The sequence below is a fragment of the Festucalex cinctus genome, chromosome 6 (assembly GCF_051991245.1).
Source record: "Festucalex cinctus isolate MCC-2025b chromosome 6, RoL_Fcin_1.0, whole genome shotgun sequence".
NCBI classification, from domain to species: domain Eukaryota; kingdom Metazoa; phylum Chordata; class Actinopteri; order Syngnathiformes; family Syngnathidae; genus Festucalex; species Festucalex cinctus.
The window spans coordinates 19,686,351-19,710,447 of record NC_135416.1 but is presented as its reverse complement, the minus strand read 5'-3'; the positions used below and the strand labels follow the sequence as shown (position 1 = coordinate 19,710,447).

The 24,097-nt window shown below is 37.2% G+C and overlaps 1 protein-coding gene across 1 annotated transcript; it reads left to right on the top strand.

Annotated features, from left to right (window-relative positions):
- Positions 1-501: 501 nt before the first annotated feature.
- Positions 502-3,155, top strand: LOC144021115 (uncharacterized). Its single transcript, XM_077525157.1, has 4 exons — positions 502-915; positions 1,064-1,147; positions 1,699-1,900; positions 2,833-3,155. Exons 1-4 carry the CDS (start codon positions 838-840, stop codon positions 2,988-2,990), a joined length of 522 nt encoding a protein of 173 aa, XP_077381283.1. The 5' UTR covers positions 502-837; the 3' UTR covers positions 2,991-3,155.
- Positions 3,156-24,097: the final 20,942 nt, after the last annotated feature.

Here is a 24,097-nt window from a genome sequence, read left to right as displayed (position 1 = left end):
GCAGCTAGAGCTACGAAAATTTGGAGACAAATGTAACAGCCCACGATGTACAAAAAAGTCTCTTGGTGCCATGTGCTAAACCCAACAGGAAGTCCCGTAGGGGCCGGGCATCACATTTTGAGCTAAAAAACTCCTCTTTAACGAAGCATTCCTGGTTGTACGTTTCACCTAGCGCTATGATAATTTAGAGGCATACATAAGAGCCCACGATGTACAAAAAAGTCTCTTGGAACCATGTGCTAAACCAAACAGGAAGTCCGCCATTTTGATTTATGATGGGATTTGTAGCCTTTTTTTGTGGCCTTTTTTAGGGGTCATATTTTAACTCCTCCTACAAAATTCATCCGACCGTGTTCAAACTTGGTGTGTTTCATCTTAAGATGTTTAAGATGCAAATTTATCGAAAGTTTTTTATTTTGTCGCACGCTGCTGCTATAGCGATGCATTGGTTGCCAAGTAAAGTGCTGCTTTGTTTTTTTTTTATCTATACATGTGTGAAAACTCGTGAAACTTTGCACACACATCAGACTTGTCATTAACATGAATTTTTAGAGATTTCTTGTGCAATTTGCAATAAATCGCACCCTCTATACATTTTTTATGGAGCATTTCCGATTGGATGATTCAAGCGCGAAATAACTAAAGATGACTTGACTTGACCTAGATTTGTGAAAACTCAGAGGCATACCTATTAGATTATTATTATTTTTTGTACCTTACAAGATTATCTCTTGTGCCACATTAAACCCCTTTGCAGGCCTGAGCCAAACCACGGTCCATACATTTGATACCACTGCTTTATTTCAATGGTCAAGTACTTCATAACCACACCTACTTATGCTTGTCCTTGCATATATAGTAGACAACAAAGAGCTCTTTCAACAAAAGACATTTCCATCTACAAAGTCATACAAGGTAAGCACTCTATAAATTCTGCAATCACTACACTTCTATTCCTAAATTATCACTTCAAATACCAACAATGGTTAATACAGCTACAAATTTCTTGTATGTTTATGAAGTATGATACTGTATTTATTTCTACTCCTTTGCTTTTCTACAGAACATGAACAAATCACCAAGCAAATTCTCTTTTGATAAAGACCCTCTAATCATCTCCATACGCAAAGATTGCCAACTTTTTTCCGTAAGTATACAATACATAAACTAAACAGGACAACTTTCTCAATCATATACAGTATGCCATACATATATGTATTAAGTTCTCATTTATTAACAGGTTTGTTAAAGGCACCTTTAGTGTGTTTTTCTGTTTGTAATGTTTCTCCACGAGCACGTCTAGCCATTGATATCATGTAGAACACATATGCTAACCTTTTAGAGACAATTGAAGCTTACTTGCACAGTAGCCACTATCTTAACCACTTAATTCACATGTCTACTTGACAACTTATTACATGTAGTGAAATGGTACTTTGTGCGTCTTATGCTTTTTTCTGAACACTGCTTTTCAACTCTTTCCTTAAAACCAATACATGCGGTACTGTTATACTGTATAAATATATATGTCCGTGTGTATATATTTGTATATTCTTTCAAATAAACTCGTTTTGACACACACAGCCATTGAGTAACATGCAACACGACCACAACGTTTTGCACCAACACGTTACCTCTGCTATTTAGAATCATGGAATCTAACATGACTGATTTTCATTGAATGCTTTGTCATTACAGTATGCATGCATTGATCATGCTTCCAGTCGCAACGACTTATACCAGCGCAGCCTTGATCTTCATTCCCAAATGAACCAACTAGTCCATGTGACTCGAGTCAATCGAGCACTTGAAAAACAGATAGACTTCAAAACCAAGCTTGTGAAAGAACTCCAGACTGCATTGGATATAAAGGATGCATGTGATGCAGTTGTCCGTGATGGTAAGCTATATGACATGGAAGACACACAAACACTAACACAGCAAGCATCCCCATCCTTCACATTGTGTATAATGAATGACATGTTTGACAATGGACATTTTTACATTTTTTTGTTAATGCACGTTCCTTTTTTTCTGTTAGGAATATCTTGAAGGTAACATTGGACTGTTAACTAAAACACTGACTGATTATTGAGCCGCAATTTCTCAATGTATATAATGTGAATACATACTACACTTGATTACTTTCAAATGTGACTGATATCATGTAGCTATGCTGTGATCTTGCCCTCTTTCATCCACTGATAGACACTTCAAAGTTCTTTTTTTTCTGTATCTTCTCAAAATAACTGACATATTCATGGAAAAGATTGTATTTAAATTCTATCATTATTAATTACTATTATTATGTTTATGTCTTTGCCCCTGATTATGATGTTTCTATACCATAGATTTTTTTTTTAAATTTTTTTGGACATACTGTGACTTGACCATTACAATACTAATTTTTACTAAGAAAAAATCAATCACACACCATAATATTTTATACTTATCCTGCATGTATCTGGACACACCATGCCAAATTTTACACTTACATAACCATTTATGTACCTGTCGTATCCTTACTTTTATTCATCATTTCATCACACAATCCTAAAACATTGCTTTTTGACCCAGAGGATTCAACTATACCATTTTTGCGTGTCTTATTACTTACTAGCTATATTATTTATTAACGGGCAAAAACTATGAATATAAGATCACCGTCAAATATTACGTCTGTAATATCCATATACAGTGCATTACATAATATGCATTTGTATTAAGACACTACCATGCTAAAAATATGCACACGACTGTTCTGTAAACTACACCTAAGACAACCAAACTTCACAGATCTAACATGATTCTTCATTCTTTTTTGTTCTACAGATGTATCAAATGCTGCCACACAGACAGAAGAAGCCACTGAGGACATGCACGAAGACGATGATCACAATATAACAGGACAGGTTAACCCCCCTGAAGTTTTAGCCCGCAGGTCAAAGCGTCCTAGGACTAATTCATCCATGGAGGTTACATTATCCTAAGACAGACTATGTGCTAACCCAAACTCTTTGACCCCAAGGGATTCATCTGTCCCAGAAAACTTTTACACTAAAGAGTTTATCTGTCCTAGGGCGCTGTTAACCCCAGGTTAAAGTGTTATTTAATCTGTCCTGTTACAACAGCTATACATAAACAGCTGCATTCCTCTCCTGTTCCATCTCTCGCACTTCTTTCATCTCTTTTTCTCCTCTACTTATACCTATGCTTGCTCATGTGCTTTTTTCCCCTTTAGATGATGTCATTGGTTAGCCTGCTTCAAAGCTACATTTTTTCTTGAATAACTGTCACACATTTACTGTTTGCTGGACCCTACAAAACTGTCACAATACTTCACTATGTCATGAATACATATGTGTTGCACAGCGACACCACATTAAGAGTCATCAAAAAGCTTTTTATTTGATCACACACCATCTCTGTGCCATGCAATGTTTTCAAATGAACAGATGCTGGTTTTGAATATCAAACGAGCGACTTTTCATGAAACTTTGCACACACATCAGAAAGTCCACACTTTTGATTTTATTTTGGGAATTGTGCATCATTTTTGGCCTTTTACTGCACCTTTTTACACACAAGGCACGGCAAATGCATTTCTATTTTCCATGGTCCTTGTCTATTTAACAGTACCCCAACGTGCAAGTCCCCCGACTTGCATATACCCCAACGTGGCCCGGGTTGCGAGGGCCCTTTATAGCTGCTCGCAGCTCTAGTTTACCTTATGATTTATCCTACATCCTGCAATTGGCTGTCGATCGCCTCTCAACCCAAAGTCAGCTGGGATAAGTTCTAATTCACCTGCAGCTCATAAGGAAAAGGCCTGAAACAAATAAAGCAAATTCAAAAAGTCTGGACTTGCCATATTTGAGTCATTCAGTCATTCATTTATATTGACTCATGTTTAAAATATGATGACCTTGTACATTCACCTGACTTAAGTAGCATGGATTCAATTCCAACTCAGTGAGGTTGAGAAATGAGTGCAAAGAGTTTTTCATCTCTTGCATCCTGTGACGGAATGACGACCAGTTTGGGGTGAAGTCCGCGTTTCCAAATTTTGAAAAAAGATGAGCCATATCCAGCAAAGCAAACATACTCAGTCCAGCAGCTCCAAGTTGTTGTTGTTTTTTTTGCTCATTATAAGTACTGTCATTGTGATAAAAGACCAATTTGTCATTATCTCATCAGTGAAGCAATATTTAAAAAGACAAAAAGGGGGGGAAATCCCATTTCATTCCAACTCTGTCCTCGACTTTCAGATGTTTCTTTTGTACCCACACCCTTACTTTTCTTTCACGTGCACTTGAGATGTGAATGTTGTCCTCTCTGTGACAACTAGAGGAGGATGACCCCATCTGCAACTGCCATCCGCCAAGTCTTAGCCAATCAGAGACTAGGTTGTGCTGAGAACTACTTCCTGATAGCCTGTCCACTGCAATCAAGGTCCCGATCGGTTTACTCAGCCAACCTTGACCATCCTCATCTGCCTCCACCTGTTTAAACCAGTTTGATGACATCCTATTTGGTATTTGCTGAAGTCGAGGAAATCTTATGTCTTGGACCGCTATTGTGCTCAGTATGAATATGGAAATCAGCATTCCTCTGATTGGTCGTTGACGATAATTCACATGTGGTGGCCATGTTGGTCCCACCCACATGTTGACGTTGATATATGGACACCCTGAATGGCGAGACTGTCAAAGCTTTTCGGGGTGCACCGCAATATATTTTACTTTATCACCATTAATAAACCATGAAAAGAGTAAGTAACAATCAAGGAAAAAGTGGCTTGCTAGAGAAAGATGACATGGATGAAAACAAGTAAGAGGGCTGCCATTCAGTTGAATGTAGTGTTATATGATATGTTATATGTTGGAGCACAAAGCAGTGTGGGTAATAAATAGCAAGGAAGTGTGCACAAATATACATGTTATGTGAGAGACACACCTGGATGTGAAATAAATAAGGTCACATTTTTTTCTTAGTTTTTATTCATTTCTCTCATTAAATAATTGCTTAATTAGTGGAATATTAAAGACACTGTAAATTGAATTCAGAGATTTGTTTCTAAATACATTTTATATGTTTAAAGATAACCGTTGAAAATGTGCAGAGAGTGAGAACAATGTAGTATTAAATTGTTTTTCACCATTTTATTTCATTTTTTGGCCATGGCTAAAACAAAAGCCAGGTAGAAATCAATATTCAGATATTCATAGTGTCAACTCACTGCACTAGTGAATTGATGAGACATCTCAGAGAAATGCATACGCTATCTGTAGTTTCTGTAGCCTAAAAATTATGTGGATTTTCCAATAAATGGGAAACAAAAATATTGAAAACCATTTGGCACCCAAAGCAGGAATTGTTAATTGGGACAACTATAAAGCAATGACATGGTCTGATAGGTGAAAGAAAGCAACTTTAACTGTGTTGTACTGGTTTCAATGACAATACAGACACTCTTATACATGATGTAGTAGATTTTCAGTTTTTGAAACGAAGACACTCACATTTGAATTAGGGCATGTTTTCTTTTTTGATAGTTTTCCAAAAAATAGCAAGTTTCTACTGAAGCCATATTGAACTATATTGATTTCTTCTTTCTTTCTTCTTTTCCCGGGTGGGAGAGAGTTAACAAAATGAACCTTCAACAAAGCGATGTGTGGTCTCAGGGAAAAGGGGTGATTAAGGAACAGAGATTGGCCTCGGGCCTGAAGTGGCTTTACAAGTCAGCGAAGGGACGTCTTGTTCAATTTCCAAGTAATTCACAACTTTCCTGAAATGTTGTGTGTCTAAAAATTAATACAAACAGAAAAAGGCTGAAGTGGAAGATTTTTGCAGTGCTGGGTGAGCAGTAGTAATAAATATGAGGGGCTTTTCGTGTTTGTACTGGTCTACTATACACAAGTACTTCAAATAGTCTTACAAAGCTACAATATCTTTCATTTTACAGTTCCGTATCTAATTTGCTTACTCTGTATGGATGAATAGGCAATGACAATATTGTACTTGCAAATAAACTGTTGGATCCAAGTTCAATATATCGCTGGGCCGGCATCTTGCCAGAACCTCCTATGCCACCATTTTGTAAATTTAAGTTCTTGCCTGATTGAAAGTTTTGAAAACTGCTTGCTCTCTTTGACGAAGTAATGTTCATGGTTAAACAAACATGCTATTACTTTCCATGAACGCATACACATAACCATGCATTAACTATATATTTATTATATTGAGCAATTGTGACAACAGGTAACACACAAAAAAAAAATGGTAGCCAATGTGCACTGTGTCAAAAAAATATCATAAAACAATATAGTGCCTGATTCAAATACAACTTCCTCCCAAGAAATGTCAGAGAAGTACTCATTATTGAAGAATATTTGTGTTTTAAAAAGAGAAATTAAATATGATTCCATGACTCAGAGAACCACTATCTGCTTCTTGTTTACTTGTGTTTAATGGCAGTTGGCAGCTAACATGAGGCTCATTTCCAATGTGGAGGACCAAAACTGTCAAAATTAAAAATAAATGACTAAATAAATAAATAAATAAATAACAGTGAAAATGTAAACTGATATAAGAAAATATAATTAAAAAATTAAAACCCAAAAAATAAATATAAATGGAAAAAAAACAATTAAATAAATGTAAAAATAAGTACAAAAATAAAAAGATTAAACAAATAAATGTTGAAATAAATACAAAAATAAATATATAAATAGAATTAAATATCACCTTTGAGCAAACAGTAAAAACCCGTATCAACAATACCCAGAAGCGATGCCGGCTTCTCTGGGCTTGAGCTCATCTGAGGTGGACTGACACAAAGTGTAAACGTATGCTGTGGTCTGATGAGACGTTTTAATTAAACACCACATTTTAATTTGTCTTAAGAAATCATGGACGTAGGATCATAGACTTGCCTGCTTGCAGTCTCCCACTGAAAATGTGTCAGTGTTATGAAGTGCAAAATGACAACTCAGACACAAACTGTTGCTTCAGTAATTATTTGATTCCGTTCCTTGGCGTTTGTACCTCAATTTACAAGATTGTTTCAATACCTAAACAAGAGCGGCAAGTGATGTCATCTGTATTATTGAGTTAGCACGATCATGCCAAAACAGGATGAGACTAACTTCATTTATTGCTGCAGTGTTATAAGATGTAAAACCTGAAATAAAATATAATAAACTCCAGCAGACGTCAAGTGTACGTTGCCAAATTAGACTGGAAGTTGACTGAAATCACCTACCAGAGCTTGAATTCTTTGAATAGAATAGAACATGACTGAATGATGAACAACAGAGATGGAAAAAGTACTGACATTCTCTACTTGAGTAAAAGTACATTTACTTGTGTAACAAAACAACTTTGGTAAGAGTAATCACTCAAATAATTAGCCAAGTAAAAGTAAAAAAGTGCACGCTCTGAAATTTAGTTGATGAGAAGAAGAGAAAAGTATTTTTACCGGATGTTTCCTCCTACGTCAATTTGAAAGATATTAGCTAGTTGACTCTCTGACTTGCCCTGCGTCGAGCCCACAGTGTTGCGTATCACTCGCTCATGTTGCTGGTCCACTCCTCGCTAGCATGATTGAACCTTCTTTCATGTTGTTGACTGGCAATCTGCAGCGTTCTTCTTATCAAGTTCAAATTATGCTCTGTAGTGGCGGCACGTTATATTTACAGATTGTTCTAATATTATGCTGCCTTCATGTGATATCTAAATTATGGAAAATATCACATGCTGAATCATACTTTCTACTGGATAACTGGGGATTTATTTTGATACCCGAGTTTCCGAGCTGAGACAACTTTTTAATTTTCAACATGGCGGAGAGCGGCGAAGGATTTGTGAATGCTAAGAAATATTAACGCTTATAAGGGCTTTAACAACCACTAGCAGGTTGTTTTAGAATCTACACAATTACGTAGCATACACAATTCAATGTCCTGTCCTTTAAATAATTTGCCATAATTGTTCGGTTTTACGAGCAAAGACTGCATCAGCTACTATGCATATATATTTTTTTGTTATAACAACAAATGCACATGAACCGAACTCGGTCATAATTAGGAGTTTCCGAGTGATAACGTCCATATTTCCCATAGCAGGGTAATCTAGCCAATTGCATGCGATAGCATGTCGTAGAACCAATCACAAGCTGGGATGTAGAGGACCGTGTGTAACGCTCCATATGATTGGTGCAGCAAAGAGATATTGACGGCTCCTTTTTTTCTCTTCCAAGTCAAGTAATTGAATCGTTTCCATGAATTTAAAAACAAAAGTAACAACCTTGTTCTGAAAATGTAACAAGTAAAGAGTACAGAATGATACTCATGTTAAAATGTAATGGATAAAAGTAAAAAGTCGTCTAAAAAGTAAATACTGAGGAAAGTACAAAGTCCTGAAAAAAAATACTCATGTACAGTAACAGTATTTGTATTTCATGACTTCACAACTCTGATGAATGAAAATAAATTTCCCAAGAAAATGCTAAATTATGATTAAAATAATCATTATTCTCTTCTCAGTGTCTCCTTTACTCGAGTCCTTTCAGCCGGATGCAACACTTGAATGGAGGAAGCAGTGTGCAACCTTCAGATCTGCAACGCACCAATTGATGCTGACACGCACAAACACAGCCGAGCCACGGCAGTGGAGAGGAGTAGTTCTACTCACCACTCCGCAAGCCAGTAATCCAACAAAGATGCAAATTCAAATGTCAGCTTCATTTTCCCTCAAAGGCAATGTCGGCTTGGTGAAAGAGTGGAAACTTAAAATCAATTAATCGTTGTGGGCAAATCCTTAATTGTGGTTCGTTACAATGTACAGCCTAAGGATGACCAAGCACACGAAAAAAGGCAAAAAATGATTTCTTATTATAATCCTGTTGAACGGTGTATGATAAAAGCTGAGGGGGGGATGCAAATTGCAGTGCCCATATTGTCCCTAATAATCTAGCTCAACATGCTCTCATGTGTTATATTAGGCTGTACATTACCTCAACACTTTAGCATTGCCGACACCACAACATACAGGTGATGAAGTTTAGACTCACTCGTAATCGTATTATAGCTGCACTGGATCAAGGCCAAAACACATATTGCACTAATAAAACAAGAGGCCAACAGACCGGAGCGAAGTGCTTGTGATAACCTTTGGCTCTCATGTAGCTCTGTCACCAGCGGCCTCTTCACCACGATGAAAGATTGTCCTTGGCGCACATCGCGAGACTCCAAATATTTGAAATTCCTCCATTGGCTGGATTTAATTCAACACATGCTGTAAAGATTCTTTGAAATTCATTAAAGAAATGCAACCCTCGAATCTGACATTTGATCCAGTCATACACAACAGCACCCAATAAAGTTCATTGGACCAAAAAAATAAAAAATAAAGTCACGTTTTTGAAAAATGCTTTACAAAATAAGTAATTTAAAAGTCCTGATTATATTCCGCCTATTCCTCACCACATGGATCAAACTACGCTCGGTTCTGGTGCCTCAGCACACCTCATAATATTTTAAGGCTGCCAACAATTTTTTGGCAGCTGCAGCATTTTGTACTTCACGTTCTGTAAATCAAGAAAGAAATCAAGAACCAATGAATATAGAGCAGGGCAGAAACACATCACAGTCCCTGCATGAATAAGCCACACATTTGACTTGATACATCTGTTAAATTACGGAAGCGTAGAGCTGCCAATGTGGAGTATACAATTTTGGCTGGCGAGTCTGTTCGAACATAGTCGCAAATATGTTTGAAAATACTTGCAAATATGTTTGAACGTAGTGAAATATGTTCGTACATACTCGCAAATATGTTCGAACATAGTCGCAAATACGTCCGAACATACTCGCAAATATGTTCGAACATTCTCGTAAATATGATCGAACATAGTCGCAAATAAGTTCGAACATACTCGCCAATACGTTCAAACATACTCGCAAATACGTTCCAGCATACTCGCAAATACGTTCCAACATACTCGCAAATATGTTCAAACATTTTCGTAAATATGTTCGAACATAGTCGCAAATAAGTTCGAACATACTCGCCAATACGTTCAAACATACTCGCCAATACGTTCAAACATACTCGCAAATACGTTCCAGCATACTCGCAAATATGTTTGAATATTCTCGCAAATACGTTCGAACATACTCGCAAATACGTTCGAACATACTCGCAAATACGTTCGAACATACCCGCAAATATGTTCGAACATTCTCGTAAATATGTTCGAACACAGTCGCAAATACGTTCGAACATACTCGCAAATACGTTCCAGCATACTCGCAAATATGTTCGAACATTCTCGTAAATATGTTCGAACATAGTCGCAAATAAGTTCGAACATACTCGCAAATATGTTCGAACGTAGTGAAATATGTTCGTACATACTCGCAAATATGTTCGAACATACTCGCAAATACTTTCCAGCATACTCGCAAATATGTTTGAATATTCTCGCAAATACGTTCGAACATACTCGCAAATACGTTCCAACATACTCGCAAATATGTTCGAACATTCTCGTAAATATGTTCGAACACAGTCGCAAATACGTTCGAACATACTCGCAAATACGTTCCAGCATACTCGCAAATATGTTCGAACATTCTCGTAAATATGTTCGAACACAGTCGCAAATACGTTCGAACATACTCGCAAATACGTTCCAGCATACTCGCAAATATGTTTGAATATTCTCGCAAATACGTTCGAACATACTCACCAATATGGTCGAACATACTTGCAAATATGTTTGAACATACTTGATTGCTGTGGTACTCAAGTCAAGTGCGCAAGCATAATATATAATAATAATATATAATATAATAATATAATAATATCCCATTGCATTTATGCGGCGAAAAAGTTAAAGGTTACGAATGAACATTGTTTTTTGTCTACTTAATTTTCTAATGAATTGGTAATGTGACCCAAATGCCTAAAAAATTGTGTTTTGTTTTCACTCGTGCATGCGCAAATAATACCCCGTGGCATTATGGGAAGGTATGCTAACTTTGTAGCATGTAGCCTACAAGTACGTTCACACATATTTGCGAGTATGTTCAAATGTATTTGTGAGTATGTTCGAACATATTTGCGAGTATGTTCGAACGTATTTGCGAGTGTGTTCGAACATATTTGCAAGTATGTTCGAACATATTTGCGAGTGTGTTCGAACATATTTGCAAGTATGTTCGAACATATTTGCGAGTATGTTCGAACATACTCGCCAGCCAAAAATGTTTACTCCACATTGGCAGCGCTACACTTCCGTAGTAAATGACTGTTTTACTTACAGAACTTTGTGCATGATTCTGACCATGTGCACTCAACTGGAGACAGACATCATAATACGGACACAAAAGTGTAGCAGGTGCGCCCAGATGGACCGTCGTGAAACAAAGACAGTAAAAAACAACAACAACAACAACAACAACAACAACAACAACAACAACAACACACAAAGAGCCAAGACAGATGGACAGTAAGAAAGGTGAAAGGCAGGGGCGACTTTATAAATTTACGACGACGTCCAAATGTCATCCGCTGACGTTTTTGTAGCATTGCAGGCAGCCGGCTGCAGTCGACTGGTTTGATCACAGCTTAATCTGCCCAGGCTCCAGGAGGTGTCACTTCCAGGGGCCGACCATTTGTTATAGCGCTCCTAATGGATATCAGGGCCACATGGCAGTCATAAATTACCATTACTCATCCCTTTCTTTCCTCACATCTATTCTCTTCCCACTTTGATCCTGTTGCTTGCGTCTCTTATCTCTGCTTACAGTTTCTACCTTGATTTGTTTCACGACTCTTAGCCTACCAAGCATTTCCCCTTTTTTGAGTGTTTGTGTTGCATATCATTTTTATCTACCATACATCAATAAAAACAAAAGCCAGCGGTCAAATGGAAAGTCAAGCAGGTTTCACTCACTTTTTCTTTGCGATCGCTTACACATTTGTAATGGCGAGTGATAAAGAGGCTGCTGATGCCATGAAACGTGTGCAAAAACTGTAAATGTTACATGTACGTCCTTCAGTGTGTGATAAGTCAAATTACGGAAATGACATTCTAACCTGAAGATAATCTTGTTATTGTAGGCGGCTGTTGGTCTGGGGGACTGCTCTGCTCCGGTGTGTGTACAATCTTAAATGAGCAGCACGTGAATCATGGTTCAGCAGTCAGGTCAATTAACCCTCTGTGGGTGTGTGTGCAAGCCATTCAGATGGACAGACAACTTAACACTATATACCTATAGCTCTTTTTTTCAGGGAGGTGGACAGGCAGATGACTGGTGGCATAATTGTGATTGTCTAAATCTAAGACACAGTGGTTTGCATTAGAAATTATCCCACGTAGAATTGTATATATTATCTCAATGCATTGCTTCACATTTAAGACTAGCTAAGACTAGTTTTTGTTCATGTCTAACTAACACTAAAAATTGTACAGCAATTTGTGTAAAATTATTTAATTCATTAGCTCATCAAAAGTCAGTTAACATGTTGACAAGACAAGGACTAACATGAAGCAAAGATGTGTCTCTTGTAAATTGTTGACTTGACTTGGAGGAAAACATTTTCGTGTAACAAGTTTGTTTTTGTTTTCTATTCCTAACTTAATTTCATTCTGTGAGGTGACAAATTTTGTGTTGGGACTTCAATGAGTTTGTTGTAAAAATGGACATAGACCTGATAAGATGTGGCTTCACCCTACTGTTTTTCGCTTGGCCTGCCTAGCTAGCTAATTAGCTAGCTAGCTAGCTAGCTAGCTTGCTCTATCTATCTATCTATCTATCTATCTATCTATCTATCTATCTATCTATCTATCTATCTATCTATCTATCTATCTATCTATCTATCTATCTATCTATCTATCTATCTATCTATCTATCTATCAGCAGCAACTGATGTGCTCTTGTACGCCACACTCAGGCAGTACATTAGTATAATAATGCTAACAAATAGATGGTGGTGTTGCTCTGTGCTACTTCTGCTTTTTTTTGTGATGGATTGCACAATCTGACATGAGGCTAGCTGCTCAAACTCGCACTATCCATTTATTTGAACAAGAAATGCAAATTCAGCTCTATGAATCATTTGTAATCTTGCACTCAAAAATAAATCAATATTTACTAATACAATATTCATAAAAACGTTGTTGTTTTTAAACATAATAGCAATTATTATTTTCACTCTACATGTGCCGGTGAGGCTCTGCCTCCCCTGCTCGCACATCCGTAGAGATGTGGCTGAGTCACCCGTAATCCTGAACAGGTTTAGTGGTCAAATGAATGACTGGCACACTGTAAAAAGTGATGGTCTTGAAATGCTCTATAACAGAGAGGCCCTCTTGTCCAATTAGTGACCTCTGCATGAATAGACAAAAAATCCTATTGACCTTCTCTGAGACAAGAGTGCAAGTTGCGTATTTCCTTCCAGCATCAATAAGGTCCCATAGGTGTCCCAATTCTTTTGTCCATATAGTGTTTGTGCATACACCAGTCTACTCTGCTTGTACAACATTTGAACTGATTCAAATGAAGAGCTTGCCTGCAATTGTTATGTGACAATTTTACTGCATCATCGCACAAGCAGTGCGGAGGTCCTGCTGAATTAGATCGTCAGTCATTCTGACGGAGCGGCTCACATTTACATGCGGCAAGGCCGACACTCGCACTGCAGCGCCGTCACAATCACGTTCCCTGGAAGAGGTATTGTTCATTCAATCTAGTTGGAGAACAGCTCTCCAGGGATATGACTTTCGGTGACTGACAACAAATCTGATCTTTGTATCATATTGCCTGTTAACATATTAAATATCATTTGGTGGAATTGCATTAAATCTAAAACTACAAATACTTCCGGTTTGATTAGTAACAACAATTACAGTAATGAAAATGTTAAATTAATACCTCTGACAGTGCAAGTTATAAGTGCTGATTATTTTTGTTATTTGTATTTTGTTGTATGTGTTGTCCTTTTTGGACTAATCCCCATCACCGGCTCACATTGTAAAACATTCTGCAATCATGTCTATATTGTAATAAAAAAATATTTGAACTACTGGTTGAAGGATTATGCCGAATTTAACATTTGAAATTTGCATTTGTTCTATAACAAAGCATTGTTTATTTTGTCACTCTCTTCGTTAATTAAGATGATCTGTCCTTCTGCTGTTTACACAAATGACAGAGCAAGCAGTTTCCCATGTGACCATGTGATAGATTGCCAGTCCGGCATTCTCACCTACTATGTATCCTCTCAAGATCTTGATAGGTAAGCATATTCAGGGCTGCTTGTCTTGACCTTTGCGCAGTCATTAAGAAACTGAGCTCGCCAAAAAAATAAAAAAATACTGCAAGATGCTGCAGTGCATCTCTGTGAGAAACCTGCATTTGGATTCATTTTATTGTCAGTGAGTGTGATTGCACATTGACAAGACAAACATAAAACCCAAGCAGGTAAAAATTGTTTTGGGATCTTAATTGAAAAAAAATGTATTCAGTAATAGTCTTGACAAGATCAATGTATTTATTTATTTATTCATTTATTCATTTTATTCTATGTATTTATTATTTATTTTTCCTGCCCATTTTGTGAAACCCCAAAAAAAAAAAAAAAAAAAAAAAAAAAAAGCTCTTTATATGTGTTTTGGGATTGGCCCAGGATGTATTTTTTGCATTTGGAAGAAAATAGATGGCTGGCTAGATAGATGAAGTGATAGATTTTTTTATGTGTGTAAATCTGCAATCTGTGCCACTGATGCGAGAGGGACATAGTTAACTTGCGTCCTCTCTTGCTGCTCCAACAGCGGCATTGCTTCCAGAGTGTGTTTTACACTCATTAATGTGAACCTTTATGAGGAACATCTAACTAACCGAGAAATCAAACAGGGACATACAAATATAAATACACACTTTTTATTTTAATTAGCTTTAAATGACATACACTAATTGGCCTCATTAGTTACTATGCAGAATTTAATGGGATTTCTTTGAAGATTATATATATATAGCCGTATTTTCACGACTAAGGCGCACTGCATTATAAGGCGCAACTTCAATGAATGACATATTTTAAATATTCTAAAGACAATAAAAATACAGTAAAATACAGTAAAAATAAATAATGTAAAAATACAGTAAATTATCACTATGAAGACTCACTAGGAATGTAATGGGGTCAAAAGTAAAACGTTCGTCTTTAAAACCTGCAGAATGCAAATGGTTTCTTTATAATGACCTGCCATGACCTGAAATATCATACATATAACACATTTTCAAACATTTCTTCTTTGAAATGTGGCGCTATCATTTTTGCAAAGGCAACATTTTGATCCACCTCTTGTTTTGGACCTCATTAGTATAATTGGTCATAATGTAGTGACGCTTGAGTGTCTACTGTGGTTTACTGTATGCGTAAGGCAGAAAATGCAAGATTGCTGACTTGACTTGACACCAAGAAAAGAAGATCTTATGGAGAACGCGTGTGTATAATCTTTTAGTATATCTTCTGTGGACAGCTGAGCTTCTAGTTGCCAGGGAGAATGCAAATGTGAAGTTATTTGTGTCTAAACAAGTGCAGAAAATAGATTTGCCCCTCAGCCAGTACTGTCTAGAAACATGTTAACGGCTACTCATATCCTGCAGTGAGATGCAAGATATGAGAAAGGAGCTAAGTGCGTCGTTTGTCTCCATCTTTGTGACTGGCCGGAAATCTGAATGTGATCGCCCGCCAGCCAGAGCCGGTGACCTTGGAGGACTACGTAGGGGCAACAGATCCACTACTTGAATTGATTTTCATTTTTATGGCTGGCTTATTTGGGTGGTTGCCCTCCACATGCATCCAGGTAGAGTCAGCTGGGGTGACATCAGTCTCACCCTTTGCTGTTACTCTCACAAAATTGTCAGATTATCAAAGAAAATATGGTGTTTTCCCTTCGGTGTCAGGTCTGCGGCTGGTCGGCGTGGACTGCCGTGCCAGTCATCAGTCAGTGGCCACCATCTGACCCTCATGCCTGGCCCCAGCATCACCCTAAGGCCCATGGCCATGCGACTGACTGGCTGGTCAAGCCCCTGTGCTTGGCTTCCTGGCCGCACCTCCTGATCAGCCCAGTCAAACATCCCACGTTTGTTGTCTCGAACACGCAACAATGCGTGTGGGTCAATATATATGTCTATTTGCAGGATTCAAGACAACACTCCTATATATATTTGCCTTATTTTCAGGTAGTTTTTTAATGTTTAATTGGAAACTGTCAGGGTTACCTGTTTGACATCTATTAAACACGACACAAAAAGGAGAGAAGACACTCAGTTCAGGGCTCGCGAGCAGAGAGGAGAGGAAATGACTTATACAATTCACTTCTGCACTCTCTGAAGATTCCTCTCCTCACCCTCTCTTTTTATTTGGTTTCCACTCCCTTTCCACGCCCCTAGTTGGGTGTTCCAACCTTAAAAATGCAAATGCAAGGCATAGTTGGAGCACAGTGTACTTGTTTGTCTATGTGTTGTGCATGTGAGTGGAAGATTGCTGAGTACGTGTGGTCAAGTTTGCAATCATGTCTTAACAGAAAACAGGCGGCCTCAGCAGACTGGCTCGAACCATTCTGCTGCGTTAGATGCTGTGGTTCTTCAGCTTCTTGAGTCATCTTCAACGTGAATGTGAATGTGAGTGGGAACAGAGCAAAGCATTCTTAATTGCAAGCAGAAGCAGTTCTTCTTTGCAGCAAATTATGGTAAGATAACATATATGGCTAGGCTATGTGAATGTGAGTGCGAAGCAAAGCAAAGAATTTTTCATTGCAAACAGAGGCAGTTTTTCATTGCAGCAAATGTATGATTACTTATTATTTACAATTATTCCTACAGAAATATTTTCACATTTAAAAAAAACAACAAACTTTAAATTAAAAAAACAAAACAAACAAACAAACAAAATCTATATGATAGGTAAACATAGTATTACAAATAGAAATGCTTAAAAGCACAGATACGTGTTGTTGTTTGTTGTTTTTAATGAATGATTTTATGGAAAGAGGTTTTATAATAATTTGTGTTTGGTGTTATATAACAGTCTATGACACAAAAGAATAATGTGATTCAGCTTTCAAAACATGTTAAAAACAAACAAACAAACAAACAAACAAACAAAAAACTATTCAATATAATGTTCAAGGATACTTCGACATGTTCACCAAGGGTCTCAAACCCACAACCTCAGGGATACTGGAAGACCACTCTTGCACTGAGTCACGCCACAACTATTTTCAGTAATTTTAGATCACATGAAATGTGTAGTTGGTAGTGCTGATACCCCGAAGCAGAGGCAGCATCCATAAGTCCAATTCTTTGCTTTGCATATTATTCACCCTCTCAAGCTTTTCCTTTTCCCTGTATCTCGTATGTCCTTTCAAACTAAATGTTAATACAATGTCAATGAATGTTACCATCTAGGACATTACAGTAAATGTTTTTTCAATTAAAAAAATCATTAGTCAATTAACAAAGAATGTATCGCAAAATTCTACAATTTATTATTTAATTTCTCAGCAATCTAAAATGTTATTTCCTTCCCCCCACCCCCAGATTTTTAAAGTTGTATTTTAAACTTTATTCCTTTAAATAACAGACACATATTTGTGAAATTAAGATTCATTTCTGAACATACTTTAACAATAAATAGAGGGATTTCTCATACTTCTTTTTTGGGTAAAAGAATAGAACTACAGTATTGTGTGTTTTCACAGTTACAGTGATTTCATGCTCTTTTACATTCAATATATAAGATCACAGTATAGTTTTAAAAGTCAAATGATATTTAAAAAAATATAGGAAAATCTGTAAAATACAATAAAATAAACATTGAAATTCTGTTATTTTAAGGTTTTTTTGTTTTTTTGTTTTTTTGTAAACAGCGTATGAGACAGTGTCAGTCAAACCCAAATGTTATTTTCTTGTAGAGGCCGAAGTTTTGACCCAACTATTCAATTGGATCTCAACCTATTGTGCAGGTTTACCTTATGTTGTGGCCAGTGAGTGCGTCTGTAAGTGTTGCAAGATGACCTACCTTTTACCTACAGTACTGGAGCCCTCTACTGAAAGTGACCAGCATTTAACAGGTTTTCCCATCCCCCACTGGTCTGATCCAGTCCAGTTGGGTCTAACCTCCATGGTGCATCGTAATAAAAAGCTGCCTCAGGCCTTAGCGTGTAGGGCTAAGAAAAGATCAGAGAACATACTGCACCAGCATGCACACAATTTTTTTTGGCAAGAATTTTTTTATTTTTTTTTATTTTTATTTTTTTTTACCTCAAAGCACAGTGGAATTTTTTAGTCCACACCATCTGCACCGTCTGGGTCCAATAATATGTCCAACGTGAACAATACATGGATGCAACGTGATTATGATTTAGACCAGGAGTGGCATGAAGAGGCAAAATAACAACAACAACAACAACAACAACAACAACAACAACAACAATAATAATAATAATAATAATAATAATAATAATAGTAATAATAATAATAATAATAATAGTAATAATAATAATAATAAAACAAAACCTTGATTCACAAACTACCATAGCAACAGTACCAGGCACATAAATACATAAGGTAGTAGGTATAAAGCTCTTTGAATACCTCATCCAACTTTACACTGAAAAAATATTAGTTAAATTATTGTAAATTATTTGTTCTTGCTTTATGTTTCCCAGACACCAATATCCACAGTATAGCTTTGGCAGTGGGCTAAAAGCTAGCAGTGACGAGAAGCTAATAAGCTAATGAACAAACGTGATGTCTCTGTAATTCGGCAGTATATGTTTTATCATCAGTCATGTTGTGACAGATTTTTGCTTAAAAATATTTTTTAACTGTATGACTGTAGGCCTATTGACAAACCATGTGCGTGTGTGTTCTGAAAGCGGAAAACCTCTGAAGGATGAGTTAATAATTGACTGTTTTAGAGATTAACTGCAAGCCCCACTGCGACATATTTGTAATGCTCATGAGATGAACATGATTGATTACATATTTATAAGTCTTATTTTCAAATTTATATGACCACTTCTGGATTCTTTAACATTATTTATTGACCGAGGCTCGGTTCTTTAACAGTTGAGTAAAAAAAAGAAGAAAAAAAAACCCCCAAAAAAAACATGATATGTGATTGTTGCTCTCCTCCAAGTTTTGGAACAGTGCGGCCAATTCCTTTATTTTGGTGCAGACTGAACATAGCTGGGTTTGACATCACACAGTGAATTTGAAATTACAGATCAATTCCAGCTTTTATTTCCAGGGACAGTATTTACTTTAAAATCTACATCTTAATTCATTTTTTCATGCAAGCACAAATATTGGAACATTGGCTTGACAGGTATGTTTCCTTCACATTTCTAAGCTCAGTGTTAGATTTGTGTATTAGCAACATTAAAACCAGAGAGCTGTTTATAGATGGGGAAAAACAAACAAATGTGAAAATGGAAAAATCAGCATTTGCACAAACATTTGTCATAGTCAATAATTTGGAATGCCAAGGAAGAAAAATAAGCCATTACTATACAAGGAAGACATTTAATGGGTAGTCCAACAGCATCTGTTGACAACAGAAACATTTCAACACCCTTAAATAATTGTTAGTGACACCAGCAAGAACATCAGGGTACAAATGATGCTGATCTGAAACACATCGGGGACATTTCTCAGACTGACTGCCAAAACATCAAAAGAGTTGAAATTTATTTGCCAGACTGACACAAGTAATACTAACAAACAACTAAGGGTCACATTCTCCAATATGCTTCAAAAGGCCGCACAGGTACACACCGTACTGGCTATGTGATTCACCCATCCACCGAAGTATGACATTTATACACCTTCTTGCCAATGACACACCCTCCTGTTCATTTACTCGTATTTCCCAGATGCGCTTCAAAGGCTGTCATAAGTCCAGTGCTCCAGGAAGGAGATCAATCATATACCACTCATAACAAAATACAGTGTCACACATATATCAGATGTATATAGAGAAAGTGAGCTGATCAAAGAGGTGCTGAGAGTCGTGTGAACAGTGTTGTAGCCTTGAAATTTATTGGGTATTTATTTTACCTGTTAGGGTCTGGGTTTTGATTTGGGTTTTTGGTAATGTTTTCCTTGTGTCTTGTGTTCTGTCAATGTCTTATCATGTCCACCTGTGCTCGTTTTCTAATTCCCTTGTGTTTATCCAATCAGCTCCCCGAGCCACTTGTGTCCTGTTCAGGTGTCTCTTGTTATCTCGTTAGTATGTGTATTTAGTTCCCTGCTTTCGTTCAGACTTTGTTGTTGTTCTGTCGTCGCCACAGCTTGTTTCCCTGAGCCTCTGAGTCCTGCCCTTTTAGTTTACGTCTAGTAAGTTTATTCCCAGCCTTGTTTTGTACTTTGTATTTTGTGTTGCACTTTGTTTTGAGTTTCAATTAAAACATGCTTAAGAGTACACCTGTCACGCCTTGCTTTGCCTCCCTCCACTTCGGTCCACAATTCCCCACAAATCCTAACATTACCTACAACTTTAAGGTGCAATTTCACGTCAAACAACGTGGACAAAGATTCTTCAAACCAATGGTGGAGTCGTTAATTTTACCTTTAATCATTACTTGAGAAATTGATGGATTAAACGATAGGATTGATTCATTTGAGACGTTCATCTTTTGATGTCACTGCAAATGGTCACACACATACTTTTTTAAATACTTTTGGAGAGGAAGCGTAAATTGCCACTAATCTCCCATTTATGGCATGCAGTCTTGGCAATAATCCTTTTGGCTTTGAGGACGAAGAGATTGAGACTCTGCTGTTGGCCTTTGAAGTCATGCTTGTGGTGATTTGCATACGAGAAGAGGCATATCAGCTATGCAAGATGTGTTATGTCAGGCTTCTCAGGGCACGGTCAGTTTTCTCCCATAGGGATTCACCATCTCAATGGCATTTAATGTACTTACTGCCATCTAGTGGATATTAGTTGCAAGTACAGCTGAGGAGGGCGGCATAGAGACGTAATGATGATGACGATAACGATTGACGGTGACGCTGTGCTATACTAGACTACTCAACTCATATGACCATATTTAATACAGGTGTCTCCATGTACACGATTTAAAGTAAGAAATGATGAGTTACACGACTAATTCTGTGAAAAAGCTTGAAGTGACATTTGTCTTACGTGGGCTCTTACATCGTTGCAAGACACTTTTGAGACGTTTAGTCAGCAATAAATTGGGAATAAGAAGAGATGGCACAAGAAAATTAGAACGTTCCAGAGCGGCCTCAACAATCAACTGTTTTTGAAATGCTGTCTTTTCCCCATGAAAATCATTTACAGTAACCATATCAAAATATTTGGCTAGACCTCCGCATTGCAGTAACTTTCCCTGTTTCAGTTGCTTCTCATGCTAAGCGGAGCTGTTGAGTTTGCATCTAGTGTGGATGTGTTTCTCTGCAGAAGACACACATGCATGTTCACTTCAGATTTGTTTATTTCACTTGGACTTTTTTTTTTTTTTTTTTTGATATATTGATTATATATTTTAAAATATACATTATCTTTTCTTATTATATATTTATTTTTGTTTTATTTGTAATAAACCAAAAAATTAAGGCAAAGGTTGTCAATGTATATGTTGTGGGATTGTCTTTTTTTCTACCTATGTCACATTTGAGATGGGGCAGGGATTTGGGTGATGGGGGTGAGGGGGGGGGGGTGAATAAAATTTCGCTTAGGGCCCCTCTTTGGCCCCGGTTGTTGAACTTGTTTTGTGAGTGATTTAACAAAGACGTAAATTTCAATCATGAGGAACAGTAAATCCTCAATATGGGCACTAGGTGGGACTGTTTATCTTTGCTTTCACAGTACGACGTTCACATAAGGCCCATCATCCAAGTTTAGCTTTTGGGAATGGAGTACAAGTCACTCTAAATATTTTTCATTTTGGATGAAAATGAAGAATTGAATAACCCCCAAGTGTATTTGACTTCATTAAAATATATGGTAGCAGAAAACAAAGCGGAAAGCAACAACAGAAAAAATACAACTGTTATATGTACATAGTGAGTTCATCATTAAAAATTTAATTTTGAATTTTTTTTTAAAGATATAGAAATAATATCCTGACTTATTATTCTGTTATATTGTATTATTATTCTGTTTTATTTATTTACTCTCTGTTTTAATCAATAATATTTGCTATTTTCCATTATTAGTCCTACGAATAAACCTTACTGGTAAACGCAAACTGGAAAGTATTAAAAACATATTTACATATATACAGTATTTACATTTCTAAAAGAAACAGTATTATGCCGTGCAAATTGCAATTGCACACCAATGCAATATTATTAATACTATATTAATATATATTTATATTAATTAATTAGGTGTATAGTGTATGAATGTATATTATATAAATAATGCTTTGTGATAATGATAATGCTAAATAATGCACCCCCCCCACAAACAAGCACGCACACATCCACGGACATCAAACAGTGTATTGATAGCATAAATACAGTAGGGTGTGATAGAGCTCTATTTAAGATGTTGAATGTAAGTCATATAACACATTTATTGTACATAGTGCTGGTTAGACTGCTTTTAAGTAGGTTGTATCAACGTTGTGAGCAGTATTTATGTACTGAAGACATCCATTGCAAAATATATTGATAGGATCAGGATGAAAAAAAAAATGGATAACATTTTTTTTCTTCTCCCGAATATGCTGATGTTATTCTCTTTTTCTTAATTGTGAAAAATGGGTCATTTTTTTTTTTAATGAATGTGAATCCATCCATCAAATCTCTATTCTGCTCCCGGATTGCAGGTCAGCTCTAGTCTGTCTCAGCTAACTTTCGAGCAAGAGATGAGGTGCACCCTAGATTGGTCGCCAGCCAATAATAGGGAATATGGGCACGTAAACAACCATTCACACATATTTCGACAATTGAAACAGGCTTCAATTAGGCTTATTAAAAAAAAATTCACAAGTCCTCACAGGGAAGCCAGAGCCGAGATTCAAACCCAGAACCGCAGAAATGCGAGGCGTTTAACTTATAGTCCGCTCTGCCTGTGAATACATGTGTAGTATGCAGTACAGCATTTACAGACTCCTGAAAGTCAGTACTTGTGCCGATCAGTATCCTTGTGTTGCTTAAGTGAAGAGGATGGACGCTGCAGAGGAGGAGTGCTTTTGTGTGCGTGTGTGAGTATACGTGTAGTAGTGCAACGCAGGGTTGGGAAGAGCAGCACGGTCACAGGTGACTGTCATGTTTAATAATGATTATCACCACGCACCTGCGCCCCCACACTAATTAACTGAACGCATATGCAAATGAGTCTGGGGATTTGACGGGGAGGGGGAAAACAGTTCATGCAGTGGCAGCGCGCGGTTGTTCAGCTGCTGGATTTGAATCGAGTAATGAACGGTCAGCATTGGAAGCACCAGTGGTGGTAAAAAGAAGTGAGAGGAAGGAAAGGGAGGATATTAGGGTGAGAGGGGAGGAAGCAAGGAGGATGAGAGGAGAAGGGAGAGACGGAGATCAGGAGGTAACATAATGGGAACAGGTGGACGAGTGGCCTGTTGACTGAGGTAATAAGAGGAGGGATGGAGGAGGGGAGGATGTTGTTTGTGTGTTTGTTTTAATGCGGCCCCGTATGCATGATGCATGAAAATTATTCATGTTATTTGACATAAAATACATATTCCATGTATCCTACACTCATTGGTTACATTAGCTCCATCTGGACTAATGATATATAAGGGCCATTATCTTTAGAAATCAATTGCTGACCCACATAATGGAAATATTACTTCATTTTTAGTGTGTTCCAATACAGATCTGCACAACTGCAAATTCAAACCAGAATAATAAACACAAGTTTATTTATAAAATAAGAATTATAATTAAAGGTTCATATTGTATTCATCCATCCATCCATCCATTTTCTTGACCGCTTATTCCTCACAAGGGTCGCGGGGGGTGCTGGAGCCCATCTCAACTGGCTCTGGACGGTAAGCGGGGTACACCCTGGATTG